The sequence below is a fragment of the Juglans regia genome, chromosome 2, assembly GCF_001411555.2.
Source record: "Juglans regia cultivar Chandler chromosome 2, Walnut 2.0, whole genome shotgun sequence".
Lineage (NCBI taxonomy): Eukaryota > Viridiplantae > Streptophyta > Magnoliopsida > Fagales > Juglandaceae > Juglans > Juglans regia.
The window spans coordinates 25,081,800-25,102,239 of record NC_049902.1 but is presented as its reverse complement, the minus strand read 5'-3'; the positions used below and the strand labels follow the sequence as shown (position 1 = coordinate 25,102,239).

Below are 20,440 nucleotides of genomic sequence, written 5' to 3'. Positions count from 1 at the left end.
CGTAACCTGTTGTGGATCTTCTGTCATTTGGATTCCCTGCCCAATTTGAATCAGTGTAGGCATTGAGCTGTAGAGAACCTGTACTGAAGCACAGATCTTGTTGAATGGTACATTTAAGGTATCTGAGAACCCTTTTTGCTGCTGCCCAATGAATAGTGGTTGGATTATGCATGAATTGAAATAATTGGTTTACAGAAAATGCAATGTCAGGTCTAGTTAAAACACAATATTGTAAGGCTCCAACCAAGTGTCTATACTCAGTGGCATTGTCTAGATGATCTCCGTCATGTTGTGACTGTTTGGTACCAGCAGGAATTGGAGTTTTGGCTGGCTTTGCCCCAACCATTCTAGTTGTCTCAAGGAGCTTAGTAATATACTTGAGCTGCAAGAGATGAAGACTTGCTGTGGTTCGATGAACCTGAATACCCAAGAAAAAGTGCAAGTCGCCAATGTCTTTCATAGCAAAACTTTGCTTTAGGGATGAAACAATATGTGTGATGGTAGGTGAATTGTTTCCAGTGACAATTATGTCATTAACATAAATGTGGAGGAACAAGTGAATATTGGATTTGTGAAAAATGAAAAGGGAATAATCAACTATGGATTCAACAAACCCGAGACCAAGTAGAGTGCTTACCAGTTTGTTAAACCAGGCTCGAGGGGCTTGCTTTAGCCCTTAGATTGCCCTTTGCAGCTTGCATACATGTGTGAGAAGTATTTTGTCAACAAAACCCTGTGGCTGTTCCATGTACACCTCATCCTCAATTGATCCATGAAGGAAAGCATTGGAGACATCCAACTACTTTATTGGCCAACTATAGTGCACAACAAGAGCAAGAATGATTCTAATTGTTGATGCCTTGACCATTGGACTAAAGGCTTCTGTAAAATCAGTGACATCTTGTTGTTCATATCCCTTTGCTATTAACCTAGCCTTGAACCTTTTAATTGTGCTATTAGCCTTTTGTTTAACCTTGTAGACCCACTTATTTGATATAATGTTTTTGTTAGGAGGTCGAGGGCAAAGAGTCCAAGTTTGGTCGGTCCTAAGTGCCTGAAATTCTTTTTGCATAACTTGGCACCATTGAGGATCTATGCTTGCTTGTCCAAAATCTTTAGGAGTGACAAAGGCACTTGTGGCAGAGTAGACCTACAGAGGATACTTAGTGGAATACATTTTGTAATCTGAAAAAGTTTTGACTTTTCTAGAACCATCTTGGGATTTAGTCACCATTGGGTGTGAAGACTGAGTATTTGGAGAGAGTGATGAGGGCTTGTCAACTTGTGCGGGATTGGAAGGACTAGATACTTGATTCTAGTTATCAGAAAGTGACTCTATAACAGGAGGGTTAGAACCAATAGAGAGGTCATTGAATTCATTTTGAGTGACTGAATAAGGATGTTCATTTCTAGGATCAATAGGATTGGAAATGACATGGGAGTTAGAATTAATTTCTGCAGATATGAATTGAGGAGGAGTAAGAGTCATTACCTGGGAAGAACTTTCTGCTAAGGAACCAAAAGTTGTTGCAGAGGGCTTAGTAGAGAATTGAAACCAATCTTGAGTAGGAAAAGAACCTTCATCAAACACAACATGTCTATTAAGAATAATTTTTCTAGTGCAGGATCAAGACATCTATAACCTCTGTAGTTGGAACAATTGCCTAAAAATATGCATTTTTTGGATCTTAACATCAGCTTGTATTGGTTGTATGGTCGAATGAGAGGGAAGTAAGCACAACCAAATACCTTAAGACCTTAAGAAAGATATAATCTGGTTGCTTGTGAAGTAGTTTGAAATAAGGTGACTGATGTTTCAAAAGAGCAGTAGGCAAGTGATTAATGAGGTAAACAACAGTGTTGAAAGCATAAACCCAGTAGTCTAAGGGCAGCTTGGACTGAGAAATCAAAGCTAGAACAGTTTCTACTATGTGTCTATGTTTTCTTTCTGCTAAACCATTTTATTGAGCTGTGTAAGGGCATTGCATTCTACGTGTGATACCATATATTTCAAGGAATTGATTGAATCTCTTTGGAATGAATTCACCACCACCAATTGAATGAAAGGCTTTATGATTTTCTTAGATAAGAGATTTTCAGCCATGCATTTAATCTTAACAAAGCATTCAAAAGTTTCAGATTTTGATTGTAAGGGATAGTCCAAGTGAATCTTGAAAAATTGTCAACAAAAGTCACATAATACTTGTAACCATTGTTTGAAACCATGGGTGAACTCCAAAGATCTGAATGTATTATTTCAAGAGGTTCAGGGGTTACATTATGAGACTTAGAGAAAGGTAAAGTTTTAGACTTTCCTAATTGACAAGATTCACACAATGAACATAGCTTAAGAGACTTAGTGATAGGAAGTTGCACTAAGGATTTGATTTTGTCAAAGGTAGTGGTAGCTGGATGACCAAGTCTTCTGTGCCAAGTGATAGGGTCAGCAGTGACTCCAAGAAAGGCAGTGATCTTCTTGGTTTTATTCATTTGTTTGGTGAAGAAGATTGGATACAATCCATCCTTACTAAGCCCTTGCAAAAGTGTCTGGCCTGTGCATTTGTCCTTTACAAAGTAATGAGATTCAGTTAATAAAAATAAACAATGATTATCTTAACAAAATTTTTGTATAGAAAGTAAGTTTACAGCATCTAATGGATAGTGAAGGATGTTGTTCAACTTGAAAGGAGTGTTGGAATTAAAGAGAACTACAGAACCTTGATTGGCAATTGTCAAACCTGTTCCATTGCCCATAGCAATTTCCTCATCACCTTTGTATGGTTCTTGGGTAGATAACTTCTCCAAAGCTGTTGTCACATGACTGTTTGCACTACTATTAGCATACCAAGCCTACTCTTGTGAGTGTTCTATTGAAGAATTTGTTCTTGGTGCCATTGCAGCCAGTTGAGCAGGTGGATGCTTGCCTTGATAAGCATAATCCATACTCTTATAGTAGTCCAAGGCTGAGTGCCCCATTTTTCCACAAATTTGGCATGGTGCCCTGTTGGAGTCAACTTGAAAGTGATTTTTGTTGTTGCTGTCTCCTCTCTGATTTGGTTTGTAATTGCCTTTGTTCTGTCCAAATGACTTGCCCTTGCCACTGTGGTTTGTCCATGTGGGTTTTGGCTTGTGAGAGTAGAGAGAAAAATTCTCTGAGTTACCAACATATTGATGTTGGTTGCCAAGTAGAGTTTCAAAATTCAAAAGTTAACTTGAAAGTCCGGAAATGTCATGAGAACGTCATGAGTAGCAAAGTTGTAAGAGGTAATAAAAGCAGTATATGCAGGACTCAAACCACCCAATATGTAGGAGATGGGGTCATCATCTTCTACTAGTTTGCCTACAACCATCAATTGGTTAGCCCATGATTTGGCAAGACCAAGATACTCAGCACAAGTCGGAGATCCCTGCTGTAAAGATTGCAACTAACGCTTTAGATAAGCTACACGAGAACGAGAATGAGAAGCAAATCTTGCTACCAGAGATGTCCACACTTGTCTAGAGGTGTTCAATCCATATATAAAGGACATAATTGTCTCAGATAGAGTGGTTGTAAACCAGCCAAGAAGATACTGGTCTTTCTTTTGCCACAATAGGTAATCAGGGCTGATTATTGTGGTTGTCTTTCCTATTTCATCAGTGAGGAATTGATGGGGGCATGGTTCTGTGCCATCAACTACACCTATTAGGTCATGGCTCCTGAGAATAGTAAGAAACTGTGAAACCTAATTTAAACAGTTCGAACCATCTAACTTGGTGGAAATGTGATGTGTATGTTGGTATGAGGAGATGAGTCCATGTTCAAAGTAGGATCAAATGAGTATTCCTATGGTTGCTTTGATACCATGAAAGAATAGAGGATAAAATGGTTTGGTGTTCAAAGCAAACCAGGGTTGTATTCCATCATAAATATATAGTCGTAGGCTATCTACAGAATTAAAAAAGTATACATGAAAGGAAATGTACATATAAGGAAAATATGCAGAATGTAATGATTGATTTACAATAGATTGATCCTATGAATAAATAGAAGTCAACTATCCTTAGTTTTGTTATCTTGAGCAATCTTGCCATTTGAGAGATCCTGAGATTGAGCAGCAGATGGGTTAGGAGATTGAGCTAGATCATTACTGATGATATCAGTTATGTTAACAGGATGTCCCAGCCATGAAAACAGAAAAAAAATCCTTAGTTGTATTAGCCTTTATATTAGAGCTCTAATACCATGAAAAAGTTTAAATTGTAAGAGAAATTGTATTGATCACAATAAATAGACTGTTATATACACAGAAATCTATAGTCTTGTCACAATTTTATAGCCATTGGCCATGATTGTAGCCATTTGATGCAAATAAAGAGAAGATTGTCGAGATTTGATTTGATGTGATTAGTGTATTATCCAATATTTTGTTCCTAGATTTGGCCTTTGCAAAGTCTCCACTACGTATTAAGAATTCTAAAGCTTTTTACTCACTTAGAATGAGCGAGAAATAAATACATGAAATATGTCCTATGACATTTCTTGTGGCATGAGTAGTGGAGAGAGACATTATTATTAAGTGAGCCTACATATTTATTGTACGAACGTGTATTTACTGCTGTTGGAAGAATTCACTCAAACAACTATATATACATGCTAGCTGCATGTAGAGTCCATTTTATATATCTCCCTCTCATTCTAAACCTTACAATTCGGATAGAGTCACCAAACCTATTGTAGTAGAACCATGCAAAATGCCTAATTCAATTACTCCACTGCTCATAGCTATCTAAACAAATATCTAAAACTGTTGGGAATGTTTATTCTAAAAAAGGGAATAAATTATTAAACAGAGACATTATCATTTTGCCACACATGATATTGGGATCCCCCTTTACCATTAGAAAATAATATTTTTTCTTTTTTTTTTTGACCTTTTCCTCTTACGATATAAAAGAAGAGTAATGATACACCTACAACTAGGGTTGTAGTCGAGTCGAGCCGAGCCAGTCTTTGGCTTGCCGAGCTCGGCTCAACTCAAAATACTAAAGTTCGAGCTAGAACTCGAGCCCAAACTCGAAATTTTTGTTTATTCTTTGATCGAGCTCGATTTGATAAGCTAAACTCCCAACTCGAGCTCGAGCTTGTCCCACAAACGAGCTCGAGCTCAAGTCGAATTGTTTATTTTTTTTAATAAGATTTAATAAATAATAAATTAGATAAAAAAAATAAAAAATCTAATATTGAATTTGTTCAACTAATAAGTAGAACATTTATTGAATTATAAGATTTTAAAAATTTATAAATAATTAATATCTAACTAGTTGATATTTATTCATAATAACAATATATTATATGTCTACATATATTATTAATACATACACATAATATGATATTATATATCTATTTCATATATGGTTCCCACATACTAGTATATGAAATTATTAAATATCATCGACTAATTATTGTACAAATTATAAAATATAACTATGAAGTATATTCAATATATAGACATAAGTAATTAGGTTACATATTATATATTTAATTATAAAAGTGCTATGCTTATATTATTAGCTAATACATATATATATATATGTATATATACATAGGTGTATGTATATATTTATCAATACATAAATGAGATTTAATCGAGATGAGTTAACGAGTCGACTCAGGCATAAACAAGCTGGCCTTAATGAGTCTTAGTCGAGTCGAGTTTTGTCAAGTATGTGTCATTTACTAATTAAGCGGGTATCTGGTTTCGCGGGTGAGCTTATTTTTTTCACGAATTAAGTTCGATTCGAGTTTAACCGGATGAGTATCGAGCGGACTATCGAATAGATTGGATCATTTACAACCCTATCTACAACTACAACTCTTTTACAACTAATTTACAACTCATTTTAAACAAACAATGAAATCATGTCAGTACTCCATTAAAAATAAATTTTAATATTTCAAAACTACCCTCTATTTCGTGTTGAGTTACAAAATAGTTGAGGTTATCATTTTTCATAAAAGAAATCTCCAACTATTATGCATTTTTGTTAAAACAAATCTATCATATTTAAAATAAAATGTAATAAAATTAAGGTCTCATCAAATCGTCACTTTTTAGTACTGTGGTCTTAAAACCCAAAAATCCCAAACCTACAATAAATATGTATGACATATTTTCACATTTAATTGTAAATATTTCTTGTCCTTTTTAATCAATTGCCTGATCTTAAATACCCTCCCTCCCCCAATTATGTTTTTCTGTTGACTCGATTGGTCCCAATTTGAAGTACTATTTGTTTCATCATCATGATGTGCATAGTATTACTGCCTGCATGCATGCGTGAATATGCTGCCTATAATTTAATTTATCCTAAGGCCGCCTCAATTAGTGTATTTTCCATTAGCATTATGAGCTGCCCTTCTAGCTGTTTCCCATCATGATCACATCAACTCACCCCAATTATGTGATTAATTTTTACAATTTCTAGTTGATCTCTTCCAAATGAAAACTTGGGTGAAATTGAATTTCCCATGTATACAAGCATTCATTTCTTTTATTAAGATTTTACTAATTAGTTTCAATGATATGTATTTTATGTAGTTTTTGGAGTTATTGGCCTTGACAATTTTTGCCTCAAATTTCATTAATTACAGCAATTTTTCTAATCGACGGAAAATTAACACAGCTATAGTTAAAAATTATTTGTTGCGGCGACAAAAGTCGCCGCTAAAGATGAAAAAGTCGCTGCAAAAAGTGAAGTCAAAATTATATTTCTCCATTTCCCAACTTCACACAGGAGATTGAGCGGCGACTTGAAAATCGCTGGAAATAGCATATATTTGCAGCGATTTTTTTTGCGACGATTTTAAAATCGCTAGAAAAAGCCTAATTTATTGTAGTGTGATCACTTAAGGAATTAATGAAAAATAAGTGGGGGCATAATCTAATGCTAAAAATGAAATGAAGGTTTTGATGACATTTTGAGGATGTAATTGATAAGCATTTGACAAATGATTAAAGGATTAGGTTGATCTTTACAAAAATTATTTGCATTTAAAAAATATATTTTGAAACGGACTAATATGATCTACATCTTCAAAAGCTGAATCATAATCTGAAATGAGTTCAATACCCACTCATTCCATACATGAACAACTTTAAAATAATATATATAGCATGATCTTGTTAGATAATCACTAGATTTTTTTTTTCTTATTATTTTTCCATTGAAAGTGGATCTTATAGCTGTTTGAAAAGAGAAGAATATCAGTACTATTCTAATTAAGTAAGAAAAAATATAATAGCATTAGATCATAGAGATCAAATGTTATAATTCATCATGGATTTTGTCATTTTTAATCACATCTATTATTGTTCACATTTAAGATATTTATAAATCAGCTATTTAAATAAAATAAAAAACTATTTAAAGTGCGATACATTAAAATATATTAGTGCGATTGAAAATGATAAAAATGACTGAAGAACAACAAAACGACCAAAAGCATCTCGAGGAGGGGGCGAAGTACTAGTACTACTTGAAAAGTGGTGATTATCTTTCTTCTTTGGCTTCTAAATAGAAGCCAACGTACATGCATGATAACGACCAAAAACGCCTCATCGAAAGTCTTTTTCTCCTTTCAAGATCTCTAAGGGGCAGGACTGATCATGACAACACCCCCCCCACCACAAAATACCACAAAATACACAGAAATATATTATAATCTTCCTCTCTTTTTTGACCTAGATGGAACTATATATAATCTCCTCAATACCTAACTTTAGAATATTTCATCATGTGGAAATTCATACTTGATCGGCCTCCATCAATGTGGTATTAATTTCCCAATCAATGCCGAGTTTACATAGAAAACTAGTTCATTTTACCTAGCTAATTTATAATAAGCATGGTGAGATTAATGAAGTATAAATTAGGTGGCTAGCTTAACAATCACCAACTTCTGCCAAAAACTTCTACCTAGGACTTGATTTCAACCATGAACAATAATTGAATATATATATATATATATATATATATATATAGGTAATTGATCACGATCAGTTCTAGTACTATTCTTCAAGGATGATACTATTCATACACACACACACATATATACACGTACGTACAATGTCTTAGGACGATCAAAATGGATAAATAAACTTCTTCAAAAAAAAAAAAAACTAAGAATCAAATGAACATGTTTTTTACCATTAAATTATTTATGATTTTTATAAGTACATGACCTTCAAGTTATTAAAGTTTTTACTTCGGGATATCGTAATATCCTCTTAAATGACTTTTGCAATATTAAAGTTTAGAGTAAAATCCAAAAATAATTTTGGAAATTGAAAAAAAACCTATCTATAAAATGATCTATTTAAAATCTTAGTATAACTGTAATGATATCAACTTATATGATATATGTAGCCGAAGACTCCTAAGAAAATACATCCATGCAGACTACAAATGCTGATAAAGTTTTCATTTGGCGTGTAAGGCAATGATGACGCTCTACCTACCAAATAGAATTTATACAAAAGGAAAATCACCACATAACCTTTATGTCCAATTTGCCAGATATAAAATGAAACCCCGGGCCACCTCCTCTGGACATGTCTATCTGCACAAGATGTATGGTTGCTAGGAAGCATGAAACTTCAAAAAGCTTCAATTATAGAGGACTTTGGGTGTATATTTATGCAAGTGCTTCAAAGAATAGGCCAAACATATATAAGTCTATTTGCAAAGATAGAAAGAAAAATGTGTGTTAGAAGAAATAAAATGATATTTGAAGGCAATTTTTTGCCTCCCTCAATTATGTTCAATCGAGCTACACAATTAAGCACATTCCAACAAGAAAAACACGAATGTAGTTCAAGACTAATATCAAATCAATAGGTGAATACAACTTGGGAAGCTCCACCACCAAATTGGATCAAAATGAACTGGGATGTAGCTGTTAGAGAGGCAGGTAATAAGATAGGAGTTGGAGTGGTGATAAGAGACAATGATGGGGATGTACGACTAGTTTAATTCAGCCTTTATCCTTTTGTTCACAACTTGCTCTTGCAGAAGTTAGAGGACTGGTTTCAGTTGCAATTTTGTGTAAAGAAATAAGTTTGCAAAATGTTTTGTTTGAACGAGATTCAAGTCAGGTTGTGAATGCTTTGAGACAACACAAACAACAACATGGAATGCTTAATTGTCTAGTGGATGATGCCAAAACTACCTTGGCTAATACAAGATGATAATAAAACATGCCAAAAGGGATGCAAACAAGGTGGCACACCAACTGGCTTAGCAAGCTGTTTCTTTATGTATTGAAATTATAGACATTGATCATATAAATCCATGTATATTGTCTCTTGTAATGGCTCAAGGCCATAGAACAGTTTGATGCAATAAAGGTCACTAAGTTTCAAAAAAAAAAAAAAAAATACATCCATGCACGTACGATGACTTAAATAATTTTTATGCCTATTTGATTGAGCTTTAGAGAGGCGTCTCTTTTTTGTTTTTCTCTCAAAGGCAAGCTATCTATTACTATATAATATGAAAAGTGGAAGTAAACATTTATATATACTAATTATTAGAAGCCAAGCGGAGGGTCTTTATTCAATAATGTGGAGAAATCAGATTAAGAGGTATATATATATAAAAGACCTTGGAAATGGATCATGAAATGTCTTAAATGATGGGATTGATATACCAATCTTAAGATAATCTTGAATTTTGAATGGGATGTTATATAACTACTACGAAGTATAGCTTTAGATAATTACTTTGTCGAAACTCTTTTGCTAAACTTCTGCTAGAAGTGCTGCTTAAACCTCTCCTTGGCTGGGGTACTACGTGGTTTTGAGTTGGTTTGTCTTCACAGAAAGAATTCTTCCACCACTATCCCTTCTTATTGCTGCGCACGTGCTCCTTGTCTCCTGTATTGCTACGCCATATGATACTCATGAGGATATATATAAATATATATATAAGTGTTATAATCATAAAATCATGTAATAAAATCAAGTTAATCTATTTATTTATTTTTATAGAATTTTTTGTGGTTAAAACATTTTACTGACTATAATGTATCTGCCGGTGGGGGCAATCTAATTATTAATTAGCTGCTGCTCTGGTCGTGCTATTTTCTGAGAGCCATTTGCTGCTATTCGTGGCCACTTTTTTTTCTTGGAAATAAAAACCAATAAATAAACAACACAAAAGCCTCAAGATATGAGGATATTCTATTCTTTTTCCATTTTCACTGGTCCAGCAAAAGCAAAGCATTTCAGTATGCTAAAGTTAGTCATATCAATCTTTATTTAATGATCAAGTTGGCAACTTGCATCCCCATCCAAATGGGTTTCACCTACGGAAAAGGGAGAGGGAGAGGGGAAGTCACTTTCTCAAGACTTTTCTGTCGTGTGGGTAGTGCTCTTACACAATCATAAAAGCTTCCTCTCTCTCCAGTGTGCGATGCTGATTCAACTCAACTCCATACCAATTAATGTCACGTCTTTTGCATCCATCACATCCATCCAATCCCTTCATAAAATTGGATATCCCCATCCAAATGGGTTTCGCCTACAAAGTAAGTTGTCTTTTATATAAACAATTCGGTTTATTTGTTTTTAAGATTAAAATTTAAAATTTTGAAATTTTTTTATCTTATTATTATAATTATTTTAAATTTTTATATAAAATAAAATAAATAATTTAATTTTTTTAATTTTTAAAATAAAAATAATATTAAAAAATATATTATAATAATATTTTATTTAAATTTTTAATTTTAATTTCAATTCATCTCATTTCTTATATGAAAACAAACGAGGAATGCTGCTGTGCCATCCATTTGCCTTTCTCAAGAAAGTAACTATTCAAAACAAAAGAGATGGAAACGATATTTATATTCTGTAGTGGGTAAGTATCGTATAATATTATTTTAAAAAATAAATAAATATAAGATTTATATAAAAAATTAATTTCTTAATAGTAGACCCTATTATTTTTTTAAAATGATTGCGTTACACTTGCACATCACAATATGTAGCAATGTAGCATTACTCCAAACAATAACATTATATATATATATATATATATAAACACACATAAGTACTATATAAAAAGCTTCTCTTGATTAACTTTTTGGAGCTGGGTTTGGATTTATGATAAATTTATCTACGATATAATAATAGTATGATTCTCACGATATTTATCTAGATTTTTTTATGAACAGGGCGGTACTATTTTATAATTTTCTTATAAATATCCCCTCACTTACGAAAGAATATCGTGATTTCATCTTTAAACTCTCGACGGTTGCAATGAGAGCCCCTTAATGTTATCTAGCTAATGCCACATGATACTTCTTGTCTTCATCTACTGGTTGGTCCTTATCAGCTTGTAAGCGCTTGGCTGTGGTTCGAACTACTGGTGCTTGATTTTGACGAGAGCTCTCGTGATCCATTGGTTCTCAGCAAAGAATTGTTGTAACAAGAGCATGCAGCAGCAGCTAATTGAGTTCTTTCTTTTTCTTCGAGATTTCTTTGTCCACGACTAAAGTCATGATATATGCCACCATGCATGCAAAGGCATGTCTTTTGATACTTACCAATGTCTGCGTGCGCGCGTGTAAAGGTTCGACAAATTAATATATCTCATAGACCTGGTGAGACAGTGTCTTTGTTGTCACTGACGACTTCAAGATCCAACCATCTTTGACATCCCTGACAACACTGAATTTAGATGTAGGCTAGCAAAAGTTCGTTAATGCAAGTGTTCCCTTTACGGGTGTGTTTTTAAAGCAATGCATCGATCGAGTATATATATATTGAGTAAAAGAAAAATTATTCTCGTCATCATCTTTTTATTCTTTTTTAAAGTGTAATTGATACACATGAATAAACTATGAGTAAAGAACAAAAGTCCTTCCTAGATGGGTTTGCGCATTTCTCGAATTAAGCTCATGGGGTAGTCTTAATTAACCTTAATTACTTTCTAATGAAGAACAAGTTTTAATTCAAATGTACGTAGTTGTTGTCTTAAACTAAAAGATCAGTAACCGGACATGAAGATGTATTTTGACGATATCATTGACACGCCAATAAAACTTCGTATATCTAAGAGGGTACTCGGGTCAAAGCGTAGAGAAGTTTCTTTCATGATATATCATGTGCCCCATGCTACTCGGGTCAAAGCGTAAGGTAGTGATGCTTTTGACTACTGGACTATCGTCATGTAGGGTGCAAACACTTCACTGTTTTGCCAGCAGCACAATGCTTGTATTGCTCTCCCACAACCCACCAATAAATTTGTGATAGATAGGCATTCTATTACAAGAATTGTGTAGATGCACTCCATTTGATTTGAAACACCCTTCCCCACTTTCCCATTTCGCACCCCCCTTCTCTAGTTTTCCTCCCCCCATTTTCCCACTTCGCACTCCCGAAATCTCTTCCCATTTCGCACCCTCCTCCTCTGGTTTTCCTCTTGTAGCCTCGAGCCCCCTCTCGTCTCCGTCACACGTTCCCTCTCCTAGCCTTGACCCCCCCCCTCACAGAGTCGCACGCCCTCCATCGCATGTTATCTTAGTTGGCATGTAAAAAGGGTTAGTCGTTGTGATCATTGCATTAATGTGGGATGCACCGAGGAACGCAAACACGAATTCAGGACAGTTTCGGAGTAAAAGCATGATTATGTCTTCGTGTTTGATGCCTTGCTTGTGGAGGCTAGAAGCGACCCTACGTGAGGCGAGCTCCACCCCGACGTAAGTGTATGTGACATTGTTAGTGCCATTGATGAGACAAGGATGGTCATTGAACTGGGATAGGCATTCGAAACAGTAAGTGTGGATTGAGAGATGTTTTGGGATGTAACTATCAGAGAGTTTCGACCAGAAAATAAATTGAATAAGTTGTGCATCTGTTGGTAATAGTGTAAGTTGTGAAATTATTTTCTTGTTTATTCATCTGTCATTATATATTTTTTTCCCTTTCTTTCTTTCATTCAGTTTGGTTAGCAAAAGATCTAGAGGTATGCTTTTATGATGCTAGAATCAATGAGGTCTATGTATTTCCCATTTACTGATTTTTTTGTCTGAATGTTTTTTTTTTTTTTATGATGTTTGGTTTACCTATAAAAAAAATCCCATTTGCTAACTGAGATGTTGCTTTCTTCAGTTTTATGTATGTGGTTTTCCGAGTGACAATCCTTAGAGGATGAAAAGGTTTGCTGGAGGAAGGACGCACTTTATGATAACAACTTTGACTTCATATTTTACTAGAATTTCTGTTGGTGATTGCCGTGATGGTATTCTTTTTCTATTCTTACCATGAGGTAAGTGGTAAAGGCAGTTATTTTTATCAATAAGTTTTGGGATGTTTTGGGATCGTTGCAACTTCTTGTTGAGAGCTATAGAGTATGTGTGTATGTGTATATATCGGCCAAGGAGGACACTGGTTGTTGTGGATGCTGGCAATGGTGGTGGACTAGTGGCGGTGGATGCTGGTGGTGGAGATCTGCTCGGTGATTTGGAAGCACACGGTTGCGAAGTGTCAAACGCAGTTTTGGAAGCGCACACACGGTCAACTGAAGTCTTTTGGCTTGCTATCCTATGCGCACGAGTCTAGCGTGAGTTTAGTGTGTTTTCTGAAGTGACAGCTTCTAAGTGGAAGGCTGTTATTACTGGATTATCGAACCGACTGCTTAGAAGCGGTTCTGATGATATGTACTAGGAAATTCGAATAGGAATTCCATTCATGTTCTAGAAATTTGAATAGGAAAAACATTAAATCATAAATGCCATATTTAGTTTTGTTGAAATAACATCTAAAATTTTGTTACCTTGCAGTTTGCTTGAGAAATAACTTGGTGAAAGTTTATTCCTCATCCTCCCTCCCTCCCTCCATCCCTCCCTTTCTTGCATGCCCTTTTTCCACCAAATCCTTCTCCATTCCTAGCTCTTACCTCTTTATCCTGTCTATTGTTATTTTTTTCCAAATTCTTTGTTCTTCCTTTCCTCTCAAGGTAGAAAACAACCAATATATAACTTTTCAATCAACCCAAAGATGCACGCTCCCCACGAACAGACTCTCGAGCCACCGATCTTTATGGTAAAAGTGATGCAGTCCTAAAAATGGGTGTATGTGTTGCACATGCCACCCAAAGTGGTGTATGGACCCCACACACTAGCCATAACCAGAGCCTAATTTGCTATATGAGCCAACTCAAAAGATTATCCACTCTTAGATCATCTAGATTTGATAACCTTGGCCATATCAAGGCCAACGTGTGAAACTCACATATCGATGTAGGTTCTACAAGTTTCAAAGGTAGTCCAAACAATGAACAATCTTTTTTCAAAAATCAAGAGCTCGCACCCTGGACGAGATAAAATACAGTAGGTCCATGGTGTTTTCTAAGTGCAGTTTAATGTGGGACTCATCAGGAAAGAAGAAAGAGAGAGATAGAGAAGGAGGAGACAAAGGGTTGAGGGAGTGCAGAGTATCAGGAGGGAAAATGAGTAATGTGACATAAACAAAATATGATGAGACATAAAAGAAGGGGCAGAAGATAAAAATGAGGGATGCAAACAACTTCAGGGACTTTTGGCCAGGCTTCTCCTCCAGGGGCTTCTTCAACCTCATGAAAGAAGTTCCAGCGACGATATTTTAACCAGGAGACAAACCTTCAAGATCGATTGTACATTAAGAATGAGAGACCATGAGAGATTGTAAAACAAGCTTATTATAGTGGATTCGCCTCTCTTCGAACCTTCATGAATGTAGGCTCTGTGCCAAACCACATAAATATGTGTCTTCCTCTATTTATTTTCCTTGCATTTACTACATATTTACTGCTATAGATGTATGCATAGACATCGTATAGCCGCACCAAATCACTGTCGGAAGCTCCACACCACATTGATCGAGGCCCAGATCGTCATAGCGGACGTGTAATGACTCTATATCCCCTTCTGGCCTGTTGTGCTGATTTTAGGCATTAACAATCCCTTTACATACAAAAAGAAAAATAAAAGATCGAAGCAATTCTTATATAAAATTCACTCCTACCACCAAGACTGACGCTGTTAAGAATTTAGATTAATTATGGCGGTTAGTTTCAACAGATAATCGAAATAGTGAAGACAAAAGATTCGCCTAAAATACAAAGAAAAAAACTTTGTTTTCAATCAAAAATTATCAAAACTTTAGAATAAAGAAGAGTCCTACAAAAAAATTAATCAAAATCAAAATCAGAATCACTTTCAAAATATGAAATCAAATATTTACTAACAAGACAAAAATGAGTGTAAGTATATGATTTGATGGAGAATAACTAATATTGCCCTAGTCCAAGGAAGATATTAAGCTTTTCCTTCCATATTTGTACATATTCATTTTCTTAAGGTAGTACTTCAACGCAATCAATGTCGAATTTGGACCTAGATACTCCATATAAATTTGGGTTTGCATCATTCTTACCGGTTGAAGAGAATTTGTCCTCGAATCCTAAACTTTATTGCCTCGATCTTTTGGATGTTCAATTAGATCAATCTTTCTTTTCTTTTGTTGTATCGTCTCGATGATCATGAAAAAACTAAAATTGATTTGATCGGCATGAAATAAAATAATTATGAGCATCTTATACTCCAAAATTAAGTTTCTTTCCCACATCTCAAATCTAAAAAAATCATCAACTCCAAGAAAATCAACATAGTTAATTGTTTGAAAAGTTGTTTAATTCATGATCTTCAAACTTCAAAACTTTGCCACCATTTTCTTTTTCTAAATTTTCTATGTTTTCAATAAAAATAGTTATATCATCTACTATGTTATCTTCATCAAGATAGGTATCATAGATTGGTTTAGAGTTCCGCCCTATGGAAGAAGGTCCATCCTTAAACTCTTCCTTTATCATAATAGTAAATTCACTCAACCTCATGCAATAAATCAATGAAACCTTTAGCCTGTAACGTACCAAAAAACTCAGTCAGATCCACTCTAAAACTGAGATCTCCTTGACGCTCTTCCATTCTACGGTACTCCCGAATTAAAGTACAATTATGATACGGGTTCTCGAAACTTGAATCAGAATTGTGATCTTCTATCTCATGATTGCCGATATCTTGCGCTTCTAGATGCCGGGTTAATTCTGCAATCCGTCTCTTCAAATCTTCAATCATCACATCCTAAATGCTACAATCATGGTGAGAGACTTCCTCGTTCGGAACCTGTCCACAATGACCACAACCACGACCGCCAACCATGGAAACTGATGAGATATCACTCCAGGAAAGATGCTAAAGTTTTGATACCAATTGATGCTAGACATAATTTAGATTAATTCTGACGGCTAGTTTCAATAGATAATCGAAATAGGGAAGACAATATATTTGCCCAAAACTTAAAACCAAATATTTACTAACAAGGTATAAATGAGTGTAAATATATGATTTGAAGAAAAATAATTAATATTGCCCTAGTCTAAGAAAGCTATTAACTTTTTCCTTTCATATTTGTACATATTCATCTTCTTAATGTAGTATTTCAATACAATCAACGTAAAATCTGGACCTAGATACCCTATATCAATTTACGTTTGCATAAAAAATTCAGTTGTCAATTCCTTCTTACCACAATCTATAAGACCTTTTTTTTTCCCAATTTAGCCCATGATACAAGAATCGCACAACTCCATTTGGGAGTGTCGAGTTTCGCGACGACACTTTTGGCAATGGAGTTTAGATTTTTGATTTGGCCTATTTCTTTAAGGGTTGTCCTTCACCAAAAGATAGCGAGGAAGAGGAAGTGGGTTCTTCAGAATTACAAAAATCGTCACTTTGTGCGACTTTTATTTGGAGGAAAAGGGTAAAGAACGGATTTATTTAGTAGTCCGAACCCCTTTTTTATTTTCATTTTGTGTTGTATTTAGTCTCCGATCGCGCGTGCATGTTGCCTTTTCTTTTATTTTTCTTAATATTAAAAAAAAGCAGTAGAAAATCTAAAATTTTAATCATTTAAAAAATATAGAATACAATACAATATAAAGTATTTACTAAATATTTTCTATTTATAATCTATACCCTCCCATAATAATAAATGAATAGGAGGGTATAGATCATTTTCCTAAGATGGGGGGTAAACACAAGTAGCTATGATTCCTGCCGCGTCACATGGTATGATGCTATAGTCGTTAGAAATAGCGCCCAGTATGCAGAAAAATATAATATGATTATTAGGTAAAAAAAACTCAAAAAACAAACTGAGAGTTCAATGGAGAAAAACAAAAAAGAAAGAGGTTGAGGAAGAGGCAGCCTCGATCATTACGGCAGAAAACAAGAAATTATCAAGAACAGTGCTTTTGACCTTAAGCTGAAAATAGAATGCGGCCTTCAAGCCCTTGTCAGAAATGGGGTCTGTTGCGTTCCTTCGCTTCCCTAGAAATTCCCCACTCCCCCAACCAAAACCAAAACAAAAACAAAAAAATTCCCCAGCCCCCAACGTTCTAAAACCACACTGTTTCCACTTGGCACACAATTGGTGCTGGTCCCTCTATCCATCCCTCTACAATAACACCAAGTTCTAGGCCTCCAAGAAAAGCTACTTCTAAAGACTAGGGTTTAAATTCACCCTAGTTTATTGTTTTACTCCACAGACAGAACAATATATATTTAAATACAAGCATCTACTGTCAGAGCGGTTTCTAGTTTTCATCTCACTGCATCACCAGCCGCCCCTTGTATTGTTTTGCATGCCTACTGAGTGTGTAGATTTGTTCGAGAGAGAGAGAAAAGGACAAAATAGATTCTTTCATTTCCAAACAAGATAAGGTTAAAAGCATATATAGATTCCATTAAAGCTGATACTAACAGTAAGACTGATGCCTAAATCGTCACTGTTATCTTACCCTTTTCTTTTTTGGTTTTTATTAAGGAACTCTTTCTTGCTTGCTAGCTTGCTTCCTCTCATGTGTTGTCTTTACTCAGCAAATAATTAAGAGGACGAAAGTCTCGTGAAATTATAATGTATGAAAAATGTAAATGGAAAGATATCGAATTCATCTTCTGGGTTTGTCACCCAGAAATTCCCAGAAAAAAGTAACTTGATATTCACATGACACGAGAACAAAAAAGACATCAATATCCAGTATCAAAGACATAACATGTCTAGATCTTGTACAATATTTGATACTGAAATTCTGAACAATGTGGACGATGTTCATATTAAATTCAAACAACCAACTCGGGCAGGACAGAAAATTGAAAGGGAGGTCAATACTGCCCCAGTCAATCTGTTTTTGCACCAAAGATATTTCGGTGATTTTACATTTCAAAGGTAAAAACCCAAAACTCAATTTCAGTGAGAAAAGAAAAAGAAAATAGACGAAGAAAAATCCCCACTTTTTTTTTTTGGGTGTGTTTTTGGGTTTCATGAAATCCGTGTTTTTTTTCTTAAAGGTTAAAAGGCCTCAGACTTACCGTCACCGTCACGGGCCATGGCTTCGGCGACGGATGCCAGCTTCTGCAGATTCAACCTCACGACGGTGTCCGCAAACAGACGCGTGTCTTCCTCGGTGTTTCCCTCCGGTACATCCACTACATACGATTCCAACACCACGGTCCAGATCTTCCCGTCGCGGTGGAACCCGTGCACTGACGTGACCGACCGGTAGTTTTTCAGCCTGTGTTCCCCTCCGATGATACTGAACCCGGTGACATGCCGGTCTTCGTCCAACATATCGAGCCTCTCGGTACTGGCGTCCGCCGGTAACCCGGAGATGACATTCACATCCCTGGTACATCCGACGGTCATCCTGAAGTTCTCCTTCACCGTGCAGCTCCTGATGAAGTGTTTGTAGGTCTGGGGCTGGTCGAAACGCCGGACAAAGGACCAGACGGCGTGGAGAGGCGCGTTAATGCGCTGCGCGAGTAGGGAGGAACATTGGCCCGAGCCGAGCTTGTAGGTGTGGAACTCGATCACTAGCCGCTTTAACTCGTCGAACTCGGCCTGGGTCAAACCTGGTGGGGCCGCCAGGTGGTGGGTCGTGTTGTGCGTTTCGTCTGCCTCCGCCATTGAGCCCTCGCCTTTCTCCATTTGGGGGAGGGGGGTGGGTTGGTTTGTGAGAAAGAGAGAGAGAAGAAGAGGGAATTTATTAGTTTTATAAAAGTTTGGCATTTTGAATAATTGTGGGGATAAATAAAATGGGAAGTTTATTTTATTTTTAAATTTTTTTTACTAAATAATTTATTTTGCGAGTAATTTAAGAATATAGTATGGTATGGTGTTTGAGGGATAGAGGAGAGGTGACAAGTTGGTGAGATTGACAGGTGTGGGTATACTTTGATAGATCAACCCTGGCTCGGCTGCAAGCCTAGCCGTGTTCTACAGCCTGCTATTTTATTTTCTCTTATTTTGCTTTCACAACTCATTGTGGTCTGCATGCTATTCTTAGTAGAAAGAAGTCTTGCAGCAGTCACTGTTTATTGCATCTGAATTGCACACTTTATGCGTCGAAACAGGGGCTCCAAGCCTTTTTGATAGATTTTGAATTTTCATTTCGACCATTTCGTTCCCCTCTCCCCAACTCCCGAGTTTACCTTTCTTCCTTCCTCTCTATTTCTTTCTTTCTCTTCTCCCGTCCCCTTTTTTTCCTTCTTCTACCCCCCCCCCTCGAGCTCCTCTGTACTGTGACTTTGAGTTCTCGAGTTCCTCTGAACTGCGATTTCGATTTTCTCCTCCGAAGTCCTGAGCTCCTATTCAATGCGATTTCGGGTTCCTCCCCCGAAGCCTCGAGCTCCTCTGCACTGAAATTTCGAGTTTCTCCCCCAACGCCCCGATCTTAGTCCTGCACCCCTCCCCCTCCAAATGTTTTTTATGATCTTAGGATTTATTACTTTATACGATGCATTTCCTCTTATCACCCTTACCTCTAGCTTCGTAGGCAATTTGGATTTTTTCACCCTTCTCAGTGTCTCCATGTCTCTAAAAGAAAGAGAAAATGTTTTCAGAGACGAAAATCTTTCTTCCTTTTATTTTCTTCTCCTTGTTAATTGAATTGTTTATCATTTGGTCAATGTGGTTTCGATTCATATAAATATTACTATTTGCATGGACAAAGTTTCTATCAGATTTATGGAACAAGTTTCCACCAGATTTATGGATTGAGTTTTGTGTTTATTTGATTATATATATATATATATATATACACGTATTGCTTATGAGCTCTTTGTTTTATGCACAAGTTGGCTTATGAAATTACCCAAGTACCCTTGTATCGTAATGCAACATAAATATCTACCAATTCAATCAACAAATTGGTTAGTCGTTAATTATGCAATAATTTGATAAACAATCAAATATATAAAATAAACAAAGTGCGTAATACCAATTTTAGTTACGAATGGAAACTCTTTAAAGAACTCATTGTAGAGAATTTGATAAACAATCAAATACATAAA

General features: G+C 35.7%; 1 protein-coding gene across 1 annotated transcript; it reads right to left on the bottom strand.

Moving 5' to 3' along the window:
• Positions 1 to 18,038: 18,038 nt before the first annotated feature.
• Positions 18,039 to 19,146, bottom strand: LOC108993976 (abscisic acid receptor PYR1). Its single transcript, XM_018969051.2, has one exon. It carries the CDS (start codon positions 19,074 to 19,076, stop codon positions 18,441 to 18,443), a length of 636 nt encoding a protein of 211 aa, XP_018824596.1. The 5' UTR covers positions 19,077 to 19,146; the 3' UTR covers positions 18,039 to 18,440.
• Between the last annotated feature and the right edge of the window lie 1,294 nt (positions 19,147 to 20,440).